At 34.7% G+C, this 12,818-nt stretch overlaps 2 protein-coding genes across 2 annotated transcripts; both read left to right on the top strand.

The window, feature by feature from the left end:
• Positions 1 to 6,868: 6,868 nt before the first annotated feature.
• Positions 6,869 to 10,106, top strand: LOC113278069 (ribosomal RNA small subunit methyltransferase E-like). The gene is made up of 8 exons (XM_026527004.1): positions 6,869 to 7,098; positions 7,178 to 7,251; positions 7,876 to 8,018; positions 8,122 to 8,168; positions 8,377 to 8,485; positions 8,616 to 8,677; positions 9,293 to 9,407; positions 9,802 to 10,106. The coding sequence occupies exons 1-8, from the start codon at positions 6,943 to 6,945 to the stop codon at positions 9,951 to 9,953; spliced, it is 858 nt and encodes a 285-aa protein (XP_026382789.1). The 5' UTR covers positions 6,869 to 6,942; the 3' UTR covers positions 9,954 to 10,106.
• A 1,531-nt stretch (positions 10,107 to 11,637) lies between these two features.
• Positions 11,638 to 12,425, top strand: LOC113278068. Its single transcript, XM_026527003.1, has one exon. It carries the CDS (start codon positions 12,068 to 12,070, stop codon positions 12,263 to 12,265), a length of 198 nt encoding a protein of 65 aa, XP_026382788.1. The 5' UTR covers positions 11,638 to 12,067; the 3' UTR covers positions 12,266 to 12,425.
• The last annotated feature ends 393 nt before the right edge of the window (positions 12,426 to 12,818 follow it).

Genomic DNA, 12,818 nt, shown 5'->3' with positions numbered 1-12,818 from the left:
TATGTTGTTTACAAAATAAAGAAAGAATACATATGATAAAAGATACACAACAACACTATATTCGATAAGGCTCTAAGCTACGAAACGAATATCTTCATGTGCTCCATATCTTATGATTACTGAAACTGATGTGGGAACAAGTGAGCACATCGTCCCAAAGGGTTCCCAATGGAAAAAAATAACTTCCAAGTAATCACTAACATACTACCAAGAGATAGAATAATTAAAGTACAACATCAAAGGAAAACAATTAACACTTACACTCACGCCTCTAAGCGTAATAGAACAAACAACATAAGACAATTAAGTATGATATGCACACGAATGATTTTCCCATATATTATGTAATATAATATTCGCAACAACCTCTCGCCTAATAGGTAATATTCGCAACCGTTCTAATAAAGACAAAAATTTAATATATAAAATAAAAGTAATAATATTCTCAACGACCTCTCGCCTAATAGAGCTTAGCGAGGAACTGCGGGAGAGACCACAGACATTCCTCGCGGGGAAATAATTCAACGCATATCTCATTATACATACAACAATCAGCAAGCATCGAAATATAACATTCGTGAAAGAAAATTCATTCTAATTCAACTTCCTCAGATATTGCGACCTTAGTAGCAATAACTGTGAAGGACCACCACTGGATGATCTACAAAAGTAATATTAGAACAAACCAAAATATGTTATTTAGACTTCGCCCTTCTAATAAGAAAAACTTCAGTAAAATGACTCCAGACTCTAATAATAGTTGCCATCCTCACAGTTGCCCAAGCCGTGATTCCATAACTACCATACAAGTCCCCAAGGTTTTACAGTCAAGCATAATATGCAACGAACGGATTCTCACAAGAAATTATGGAAGTAATATTGGGGAGCCCGACCCCCCTGTAGCAATAAATAATTAGATTCTAAACCAACTCCTAATCAACATAAATTAAATATAAAATTTGGAGAACCCGACAACGCATATTACACAACATACCCATCCAATTACACACAAAATGTTCACAAAAAGTAAGTATATAACATGCTCGCAGATAGAAATAATGCTCAGTGATTACAAGAAGGTTACAGAGTTTCCACCTGAATTGATGACAAGCCATGCCTACCTCGAGATCCACGATCCACTGATCATCCTTTGAATCGATCGATGTTAATATAGACTAACGATTATCCTCTTTTCATAGTTCAAATAACTTCAATATCATAACCTACTCCCTTGAATCATCCATCTACTTAGTTTTTCTAAGAATCCCCCACAAAAGTACGTTCAATTTTTCTGAATTCATATCGTCAGGAAGAAGATGAAAAAAAAAAAAAATAGAAGAAGAAGAAGAAGAAGAAAGAAATGAGAATTGAGAATTGATTTCTCGATTTGGTTTCTGCTAAGGACAATGAGAAATAATAAAGGCACACACCAAAATGATATGGGCGGCCAAGCCTTTTAAACTTGAAAAAGATTATTTTACCCCTCGTACTAATCCGAAGATTTCTTCTTTGTCAAGTATCCGAATGACACGTTCGATTAGTCTAATTCGCATAATTTTTCGATGTCTATCTGATAGTACTAGTTTCATATCTAAATCATTGTTAGACTAATTTCTATTAATTAAGGTTCATCTCTAAGTAATCGAGTCATTAGCGGTTTAGCCGTCTCTTGACTGGTCAAATAGCATTGACGATCTTGAGGGTCCTTACATTCTCCCCACCTTATTAATTTTCGTCCTCGAAAATCGAACCATCCTTCTGGTCTTCAAAACTCCCCACCTTAAAGAAAAATATTATCTATCATTTAAGTTCAACTATTGCTTATACTAACAAACGCGTGAAAACTAACTCATTTCAAATGAGTTCAAAACAACTAAAATATAAAATTTGTAGCTCTATGTTCAACTACCATAAATTTGTATTCTAACATATAGGTATGTATAAGTTCTCTGCTGTAAAATTTATAGTTTAATATTTAATAATTTTATTAATTTTATGTAGTTTATCTATATAACTAATCCAAATTTGATTTCACGTAAATCTATAATATCTTCTATTTTAACTTCACGGTTATACAACATATAAATTTTCCAAATAATATTATCTACTTTAATTCTGCTATTAACATAATTAGTGAAATACTATTATCAACAGTGTTATGTTACTATTCTCGATATCTTTATTATTATCGTTATTGGCTTGTTGATAGTCCAGTTAGTACACTAAGTCCTAATTTTCTAAATATGATTCTACATTCACGTAAAGATTGATATAATTTATTTTATTTATTCATACCGAGTCCATATACTATAAATATCTTAATAAATATCAGCGTTGATAACTCAATATTATTTATATTTGAGTCTGCATAAAATTGTAATGTATCTTGATAGTCTTTAGATTTTTCTATTAATATATAGTATCCTATTATTATACTAATTTATTTTCTTTCAAGTTATTTTGTACTAAGCATCCAAATACTATTACTACTTCTTCATGTGTATTTGTTTAATTTTAATGATTTACTAAATATGTTATTGAATTAAATATAATTTAGGTATAAGATTACTAACAAATTTAGTCCTTTTTATTTTATGTAAAATATCTGCACGTTCTTAAGATTATAAACATTTAAGTTTTTAAGTCTGACCTAATAATTCTTAGTCTTCTTACTTTATGCAATGTATCCTCAGTTTCTTGAGTCTAACCTAGTATGTTTTATATTAACTATCTGATTTAAGCCCAATATATATTATTAATCTGTCGTTAATTTAATTTCCAAAACTCAACCGTAGATACGCATTAATAATTTTTCATTTCAATAGATTAATGGACCTATATAAAATCAATGTACTCAATGAATTCCTAAATAAATTTGGGATTTATCAGATATACTACCCTCGTTACTTTTCTAGTGTTGGATTGTCTATGTGTTCTTAGTCTTAGATTAATTATTCTCTAATCTCTTTGCAAAACATAAAGTAATTAGTTTACCCTACAATTTTCACTTCATAAAACATACACATAGCGAAACAAACAAACAAATAAACAAATCAATCAATCAAACAATTCTTTTAGTTATGGTTAGATTTTAGTGATTAAGATTTATCTCACAACCCTATCCAGTTCTAAGCTAATCTAGTCATCTATCTGGCACTAAGAATTATCTACCGTTTCATATGTAAGATCTAATAGTGAGCTCTGATACCAACTTATGACACCCCAACCTAAACACCCGCTTAGTTAATAAGATTATAACCTAATTGAAGCATCAAAACTAGATTAATGATCTTAAGTATTTCAATTGCAAAAGCTAATCCTAGAACAAACCCATACACTCTGATATTATACAATTGGAAATCTCTCGAGTGATATGAATATAATAATGTGTTGTTTATAGAATAAATAAAGAATACATATAATAAAAGATACACAACAACATCATATTCGATAAAGCTCTAAGCTACGAAACGGATATCTTCGCGTGCTCCATATTTTATGATTAGTGAAACTGATGTGGGAACAAGTGAGCACATCGTCCCAAAGGGTGCGCAATGGAAACAAATAACTTCCAAGTAATCACTAACATACTACCAAGAGATAGAATAATTAAAGTACAACATCAAAGTAAAACAATTAACACTTTCACTCACGACTCTAAGCGTAATATCGAAATACGACATACCAGAAAGAAAATAGGAAAATAATATTCGATAGAACAAACAACATAAGATAATCAAGTATGATATGCACACGAATGATTTTCCCATATATTATGTAATATAATATTCGCAATGACCTCTGGCCTAATAGATAATATTCACAAACGGTTTCCCGTCTATTCGCAACGACCTCTCGCCTAATAGAGCTTAGCGAGGAACTGTGGGGAGACCACACACATTCCTCGCGGGAAATAATTCAACGCATATCTCATTATACATACAACAATCAACAAACATCGAAATATAAAATTCATGAAAGAAAAGTCATTCTAATTCCACTTCCTCAGATATTGCGACCTTAGTAGCAATAACTGTGAAAGACCACCACCGGATGATCTACAAAAGTAACATTAGAACAAACCAAAATATGTTATTTAGACTTCACCCTTCTAATAAGAAAAATGTCAGTATATAACTTCAGACTCTAATAATAGCTGCCATCCTCACAGTTTCCCAAGCTGTGATTCCAGAACTACTATACAAGTCCCCAAGGTTTTACAATCAAGCATAATATGCAACGAACGGATTCTCACAAGAAATTATGGAAGTAATATTGGGGAGCCCGACCCCCCCTATAGAAATAAATAATTAGAGTCTAAACCAACTCCTAATCAACATAAATTAAATATAAAATTTGGATAACCCGACAACGCATATTACACAACATACCCGTCCAATTACACAGAGAATGTTCACAAAAAGTAAGTATACAACATGCTCGTAGATAGAAATAATGCTCGGTGATTACAAGAAGGTTACAGAGTTCCCACCTGAACTGATGACAAGCCATGCCTACCTCGAGATCCACGATCCACTAGTCATCCTTTGAATCGATCGATGTTAATATAGACTAACGATTATCCTTCTTTCCAAAGTTCAAATAGCTTTAATATCATAAGCTACTCCCTTGATTCATCCATCTACTTAGTTTTTCTAAGAATCCCCCACAAAAGTATGTTCAATTTCTCTGAATTGATATCGTCAGGAAGAAGATGAAAGAAAAAGAAAAAGAAAGAAGAAACAAAATAAGAAGAAAGAAATGAGAATTGATTTTCTCGATTTGGTTCTGATAAGGACAATGAGAAATGATAAAGGCACTCACCAAAATGATATGGGCAGCCAAGTCGTTTAAACTTGAAAAAGATTATTTTACCCCTCGTACTAATCCGAAGATTTCTTCTTTGTCAGGTATCCGAATGACACGTTCGATTAGTCTAATTCACATAATTTTTCGATGTCTATCTGATAGTACTAGTTTCATATCTAAATCGTTGTTAGATTAATTTCTATTAATTAAGGTTTATATCTAATTAATCGAGTCATTAGCGGTTTAGTCGTCTCTTGACTGGTCAAATAGCATTGACGATCTTGAGGGTCCTTACAATATTAGTCGCTTCATCTGCATCCAATTCAATTTATGACAAATTTAAGTTTTGACATTCGCGTCCGATCCAACATCCGACGGGTTAGATGCGGATGATCTAATGGATTACTTTCGTAATTAATATTTAAATACATTAAAAAATTTAATAAAAATGACTAAAGATCCCATGATTTTTAATATAAACTCAGATACACATAACCTATTAACGTTTCCTTTACTCACATATCAAACACTAACAAAGAAACTCATCTCCCATTAAATACTAGTAAAAAAAAACTCATCAATTTCATTTAAATAACATTTCGAATTTTATCTAGTTCTCCCTCCATCCCCCAAATTCAGAATATATTTATGATAATTAAATTTCTAACACGGAGTATGATAATGTCCTGAAATATATATACAAATACTTCAACTAAACAACTAATATCAATATTAATGAACAAGATAACCATACAAAAAAAGTATAAATATGAACTTAGCAGATGTGGATGTCCAACGGATTTTTAACTCCACATCCTACCCAGTAATGTACACACCTGACAGCTGTCACAATAAATTAAAACGAACGAACCAGTACGAATTTGCGGATTGGATCCCAAATTTTCACTCCTAATTAGAGGTGTGCAACGGACGGATGGATGTGGATTAGAGGTTACCCGCGTCCAATCCGTCAAAGTTACGGATTTGGAATATCCAACCGTGTCCGGCCCAATCAACCACAGATTTGACATAGACGGATTAGCGGGTGATACGAACCGGATGCGGATTAACAACGGATTTAGTCTCGAAAAAAATAAAAAAAATAATCAGAATCTCAAATTCGAATAAAAAACTTACCATCTGTATTTTGCTTCAATAAATCTGGTTCGGGTATCGATCGACCATATGTCTGGATGAACTTTACTTTACGCAATCGCCTTTTACCGTGTCTCATACAGAAAACATGGTCTCTGTGACCAGTTGTAACATGATATCGTATGTCACATTGCCTGAGGTAGGAAATTACAGTTTCAGCTGTACATCGTCATGCAAGAGTTCGGAAGCTGTAGAAGATGGTTCGTGCACTGAAAAAAAGGTGTTGTCAGGGTACCATTCCCAAAGGGATAAAGATGCTCGAAGTTTTAGTCCAGAAACAAGCCATTTCGGACAGCTGGTCTTATGATCCTTGCAGCTATGCATTCATAGCTGAAGAAAATCAATATACATTTAAAGCTTCTGACATTTCGGAAGAGAATAGTTTAATTAGTAAAGGAACAGAGATGCCACTTGTGCTTGATTTGGGTGATAGGTAACAAGACCTGTACAGAAGCAACGACAGAGGGAAGTTTTGCATTCCAGCAGAATAGCGAATGTCTCAATGCCGGTAATCCTGGATATTTATGCAAGTGCATGTACGGTTACGAGGGAAACCCATATATCAGTCATGGATGCCAAAGTTTTTAAGGTATGTGAAAAAAAGTTTTAAGTTTCTACGGTGCGGGTGAATCCGTGGATTTCAAAGTCCAACCACAACCAAACCGTTAAAAATACGGATTTAAAAATCTCACCCATGTCCGGTCCATAGATCTTGTGGATTGGGTCACTCGTAATTTTACGGACAGATACGAATGAAATCCGAGGTTCCGCACTTTTTGCTCACCCCTACTCCTAGTCCATTTTGCGTAATCATCCAAATAGATCTAGGCCCAACCCAATATTTTGAATTTCTGCTCGTACATATCAGGTTGTCAAGGTTTTGAGGGATGCTGTGTTTGTTCGCTTTTCCAGTTTTCTTCTGTTAGCGGGAGGAATCTCTTTGAGCATCTAATAGTTTCTCACACTTGATAAGTTTAAATGCAAACCCTAATTCAAAAACCTCCTTTTACAGAACTTCTAAGTCGTTCATGGAGGAAAGTTACGAGTCTTCGAGCCTCTTCCAAAGTAGATTATCCTAACCAATCACGCGGTGGTCTTCCTCGTTTTCACTCCGAAGTTCTTCCTCCTTCAAAGGCACACTCACAAGCTCTCTCTCTTTAAACTAAATTTACTAGATTTTTTTCAAATTTTTTTGATCATTTTATCCGTGCAGGGCAATGTTGTTCGAGTACAAGGAGAAGAGTTCTGGCATATGACGAAGGTATTGCGTTTGAAGGTCGATGATAAGTATGAATTTTATGGGAAATTCCTCTAATTACATTTCTAAGAAAATTTATAAATCACAAATTCAATTCACTTTTATTTTTATGATGCTGAATTATCAATATTATTAAAAAGAAAGAACCACTATATCGAAAATCATTTACAAAATAAGTTTAAAACAAGAATTTTGGTGTACAAGTGCAATTGAATGCCGTAAAGTATGAACGAATGGAACAACTTTTTCTTAAGTTACAGTAAAGCCACTTTTGAAGCCCTTTCACTAAGTTATATTAATGTATAACATTTACAACACGTAATCCAATTGTACCAATGGGATTACCAAGTAAGATACAGATATATCGCCTTTTTGCTGCTTGTTTCATCAAAGTAATACAATTACCATGTAATCCAATTATACAAAGTCCAACTACCATGAACCAAACATGCTGTAAACAATTAACTTGATGTCTTGTTTTTCCAGTTATCCGTCATGACTTGATTTCATTTCGCTTAAGTTCTTCATGGTGCATCACAATTGCAGTCTCGATTTTATGTTATAGATTCAATGTATAAGATACTTGGGGTGTATGAAATAGTCTTGGTGTTCTTATTCAGTAACTCATGCTTTTCCTCATGATTACACGTAAGGGTAGAGCTTTTCAATGGGTTTGGAGCTGTCATTGAGGGTTGCATACAGAAGATAGACAAAACTGGTGCTGATTTCATGGCTCTAGAAGATCCAAAAATAGTTCTTGCCAAGAACACACAATGGCATGTGTTTGCAGCCTTTGGTTAGTCTTTATTTGCTTCATTGGTGGTTTTGTGCTATTTTACTCTTGACAGACATGCATATTGAACAGTGAAAGTTAATTACTTAAATCTGTACATTTTCAGGTACATTAAAGGGTGGCCGAGCAGACTGGTTAGTTGAAAAGTGCACTGTAAGTGTTAATGCGCAGCATGGTTTGCTTAAATACAACATGGTTTTTAAATGTGTCATAAGAATCTAATATTTTGTTTCAAATCTCGACATGAGCAAAATACTTCGATTCGGTCTTGTGCCTCACACTCTCACTTGATTAACAACGTTAAGAGAAATTTCATCTTCTGATTGTCAAGCTAGGAGCTAAACCTTTTTATTCTCCTCAGGAACTTGGAGCTAGTAGCTTAACGCCTCTACTAACTGAGCGCTCTCCTTCAATCTCAGAAAACAGGGTGGACAGATTGCAAAGGGTGATTCTAGCCGCGGTTAAACAATGTAGGTGATCAGCTCTGATTAGTATACTGCATCACATAGGTGAAATTTAACTTATTTTATCACGTCATTCTATATTTTGAGGATGTCTTTTTAGTCATTTATGTTTCCTATGTTCGATTTTTTCCCATAGGTCAACGATTGCATGAAATGACTCTGAAGCCTCCAGCAAAAGTTGCCAACATTTTGCCTAGTGTGAGTACCTATGACTCCCATTTTGTGTGATTAACGAATCTAGGAATTGAACACATTATTTGGTTCATATCCATGTTTGGCTGTTAAGTGTGGAAACTCAATGGCCACAGACGGTTATTCCAAGTTATCACTATAGCTCTATAAGAGCCTCTGACTTCCCATCTTTTTTCTTTTCGTCCACCGTGCTGAGTCTTGTATTAAGTTTCTGCTTCTAACAAGTAACAACACAGTATACATCTTTTGAATCTAGTAGCTTTCTTACCATTTGAGGTAGCAGTGCAATATCTGTAGGCTGTATCTTTCTTACCACAGATAGGGCAAACTGGATAAACGTCAGATGTGATATGCTGCAACGGTGACTGCAACTATCATTTAGGGGAACAATACAGTAGGTTATGGGTCAGTGTGGCTGGACACTAGTTTTTTTTTAGTGCATTCCTCTACTAATGCAAGTACATAACATGGCTGCAGAAGTTGTATCTAGTGTTCTAAAATATATGTACTGTATCTCACATGTAAGCCCTGGTACAAGAGTAGTACCACAGTCATAAAAGGGATTACTTATAAACACTGGTAGAAGAATTCTAATGCTTTGCTATGTTGAACTTTATTTAGATTGCCCAGTCAAAGTTATCTCTTCTGGCAGCTGCTGAAGCAACATCTCTTGTTAGTACCTTATCGAATAAGCAGGTCGCCGCCAGCGGGATGATAATTGTTGGACCAGAAGGGGGTGGGTATATTACTTGAAGTTCTTCTATCAATTTTTTGCATGCATTCTTACTCATTATATCTTGCTGGTTCGTGCTCACCTAGATAACATTAAAAAAGCATAATCGTTTTATTTATCATTTGATGTTCTTTATTTCAGTATTTGCGTTTTCTCAGTTTAGATATCAATTTGTTCTAACATGAGTTTAGAAATTTAGGCTTGACCTTGTAATGATCCAAAAATTAACTATAACTGTACAGAATGTTAGTTTTGGTATGTCAGTTTTTCTTTTGTTCATTAAGGTCTCCACGTTTTAGATATATTTATCGGCTTAGTTTCCTTTCTGAACATTCTTTCAGGAAATATTAGTAAACTGCTCGTACAATCTTATCAGTTGCATCCTTTTTTCTCCCAGATTTCACCGAAAAAGAGGTGAAGATGATGACTGAAGCAGGTGCTATCCCTGTTGGTCTTGGTCCACATCGTCTGCGGGTTGAAACTGCGACAATGGCACTTCTGGCAACTGTGATGTTATGGTCTGACTCGCAACAGCCAGTGGATTCTTAACACCCCCCTCGTAGTTACACCACTGTATGATATCTTATAAACCTTTTTACCTTTTTTCTCACCTTTCATCCTTAGTGATTTCGTAAAGGATGAACTAAGTTGTTGGACAAGTTTGAATTCACAATGGAATTAAGGGTGAATCTAGATCATTTTCTTCAGTAGAGCTTGTATGCCTGTCCATATATGTTCACTCATGGTTGCCTACCTTAAACAACTTTAGCTTCTGTGAGAGCTAGGAAGATCAAAGCACCTGTAGAAGTGGAGTTATGTGCTGAATTAGTGGTCTAATTGTCAGTAGTTTATTTCCTCAAAGAATGGAGTTAATTAGGCTACACTCTACTTCTCCCATTTGAAAATTCTGTTTGAAATCTTTAGTTCAAATCATGCAGTCATACATAATCATTATCAACTTCTATTGACAAAAAAAGATGAGGCGTGAAAATACTTCTTAGTTCTTACGGCTTTGCTTGGAATGTAAGATTTTGGAACCATTCAAGATTAAACTGTTTGGTTCCTAGTTCTTACTTGCTTGACTTGTCTATGTAGTAGATTTTTCCTTCTTGCTAGGTGGTTCCTGCTGTTGCTTAGGTCCATTTTGTGTTTCTGTCCAAACTCCTAGCTTTAGAAAACTAAAACTGTATGTACTTGATTAACATTGATAAATGTGGTCCAATTACACTTGTTAATTCAGCCTTTTCCATGATAAACTTGACCTTCTTGGTTAGTTATTGTTGTTCAACAAAAGTATGCATCACACTGTCTTGTTTATTTTATTTTATTGTTTCTGTATCCAATCCTTACGTCACGTAGGTTTGCTTTGAAGTCTGTTTCCATTGAAAAATCCTGCTTACCAGCACACTTGCAGATTTTGGTTTGTTATTTTTCTTTAATGCTCTGTCCCCTCTTGACTGTTTAATGCCTGCGTTGTTTTCATTAGTCCATAGAAGGGTAGATATTGTCAAGGTGTTCGATATTTGGTTCTCACTGATGTGGGAAAGAGAGTTTGAGCTACGACTGAGATGCTCTAATTACAAAAGTCACAACATTAAGAACGATATCAGTTTGGGACCTAGCATTTGTCACCAAATTGGTTTTTCCCTATTCAATAAAAGCTGAATAATCTCTCTGTTTGACTTGATTATTTAAGTCGATAACGATCATATAAATGCTGAAATTTGACCAGAAAATTGCTTTCATGGACATGACAGCTGAACATTTGATGAGAGCTCCATACATGGTAACATGGGTGAGTGTTAATGCGCCTCAATTTTGATTTGAAAAGAAGTTCCAGAGCTTGCAATCAGAACCGTTAGACGCTGTTCGAGCGTGCTATGTTTCGAGGAGTTTTGGTCTAAACTACCGTCTACTTACACGTGTGCTGCCGTTCCGTCCGATTTTAATGAATCCTTAAACATGGTGCACGTGTGGTGGAGAAATAGGCCGACCACCGACAAAACCCTTTATTTTTTTACTTTGCCTGACAAAATTGTGGTGGTCATGTGCTTGTCACCTTCGCCTAAACACACCGATTTTTTGCAATTTCGAAACCCATCACTTCCTTGCTTTGCATTTACTAATAGACCGTTAAGTGGGAAATAGTGAGCCATTTCGATGTTAGCTGCACTAGATAATCAACAAAAATATGACTTGCTGAATGAATTACGGTCATTAACCGGTGTTGCAGTTTTGAAAGTTGGGGTCTACGCTTGGGACAGTATAACAGGAATAATAATGCACATCGCGAGTAGATGATAAACCGTTTAGCTGCTGCTCGATACTCCCGATGATGAGGAACAGTGAGTTATCCACTTTATAGACTGAAGATCTGCTATCTGACGGTCCAAGTTTAATTGATATCTGTCGACTAATCCTCAATGGTGAATTGGTAATATGTATAAATAAGAAGGCATTAGATATATGTTCTACTTCTGCTTAAATACAGGAAGGAGGAAAGAATTAGTAAAACAAGAGGAAACGCAAGAGCCGGAGAGAGTTGTGCAGATCACGTCTAGAAGAGGAAAGTATAGTAAAAGATAGATTCAAACAAGAATAAAGGAATATTTACTTCATTTTTATTAGTATCAGTTTGCTGTTTGGTGGTGGTTCATGCTGCAATGGCTATTCAGTTGGAGAGTTTAGTGGAGTCGATTAAATCGAAAGTGAAGTTTCTTAAGAAATCAAAGAAGAATAAACCATATGTGAAGATGGATAAGAGTTCAAGTGTTAGAGTTGAGATTAAAAGCAGGAAAGCAAGAAAACTTATTGATAAAACTCTGAAAGTTGCTGATCGTCCTGGAAAGAAAAGTCTTTAATCATCATTTTAATAGGTGGTATTATTTTCATTTTTAATCTCAGTTTCTCTATCTCTATCTCAATATGTAGATAAGAAGATTTTCATTTCAAGTTTTTCCTGGTTCGTCTAATGTAACAGTGTTTTCTTAGCTAATATAACTCTCCTGGTTCAATTTCAAATGTTGTTTCTGATTACTGAATCGTTGGAAGAAGATGTGATTCTAATTAAATATTATTTTCTATATATTTTGTTTAAGAACACAGTGATTCGAAATATCTTTGTAAAATATGCAGGAGTCATAAGATTTTATTTTATTTTGTTTTTTAAATTTGAAGTTCGATACGAATCACGTACTTGGATCGGATCAAGTAGTTCCGTTTCGATCCAGCTTTACATTTTCAAGTGCTTTTGTACATACGTGTCGAACAGGGAGGGACTCTGACAATCTGACTGTGCTAGCTGGTACCATAATTTCTCAGAAATTGTCATGTAGTCTTTGAAGAAGAAAATCAGAAATGATGATTCAGTAGGTGATGGGGATGGGGATTTATGCATAGAAAAGGACGGTACCA

This window comes from Papaver somniferum, chromosome 5 (assembly GCF_003573695.1).
Source record: "Papaver somniferum cultivar HN1 chromosome 5, ASM357369v1, whole genome shotgun sequence".
NCBI lineage: Eukaryota > Viridiplantae > Streptophyta > Magnoliopsida > Ranunculales > Papaveraceae > Papaver > Papaver somniferum.
The sequence above is the reverse complement of the archived record's forward strand: the minus strand, read 5'-3'. Positions and strand labels throughout refer to the sequence as shown.

What these genes read in the sequence shown, in the direction of transcription:
- LOC113278069 (XM_026527004.1), top strand. Translation starts at nt 6,943, where the DNA reads ATGCAAACCCTAATTCAAAAACCTCCTTTTACAGAACTTCTAAGTCGT. An exon ending in GCATGTGTTTGCAGCCTTTG is followed by an intron (nt 8,019 to 8,121) that starts GTTAGTCTTTAT and finishes GTACATTTTCAG; the next exon opens with GTACATTAAAGGGTGGCCGA. An exon ending in GGTTAGTTGAAAAGTGCACT is followed by an intron (nt 8,169 to 8,376) that starts GTAAGTGTTAAT and finishes TATTCTCCTCAG; the next exon opens with GAACTTGGAGCTAGTAGCTT.
- LOC113278068 (XM_026527003.1), top strand. Translation starts at nt 12,068, where the DNA reads ATGGCTATTCAGTTGGAGAGTTTAGTGGAGTCGATTAAATCGAAAGTG.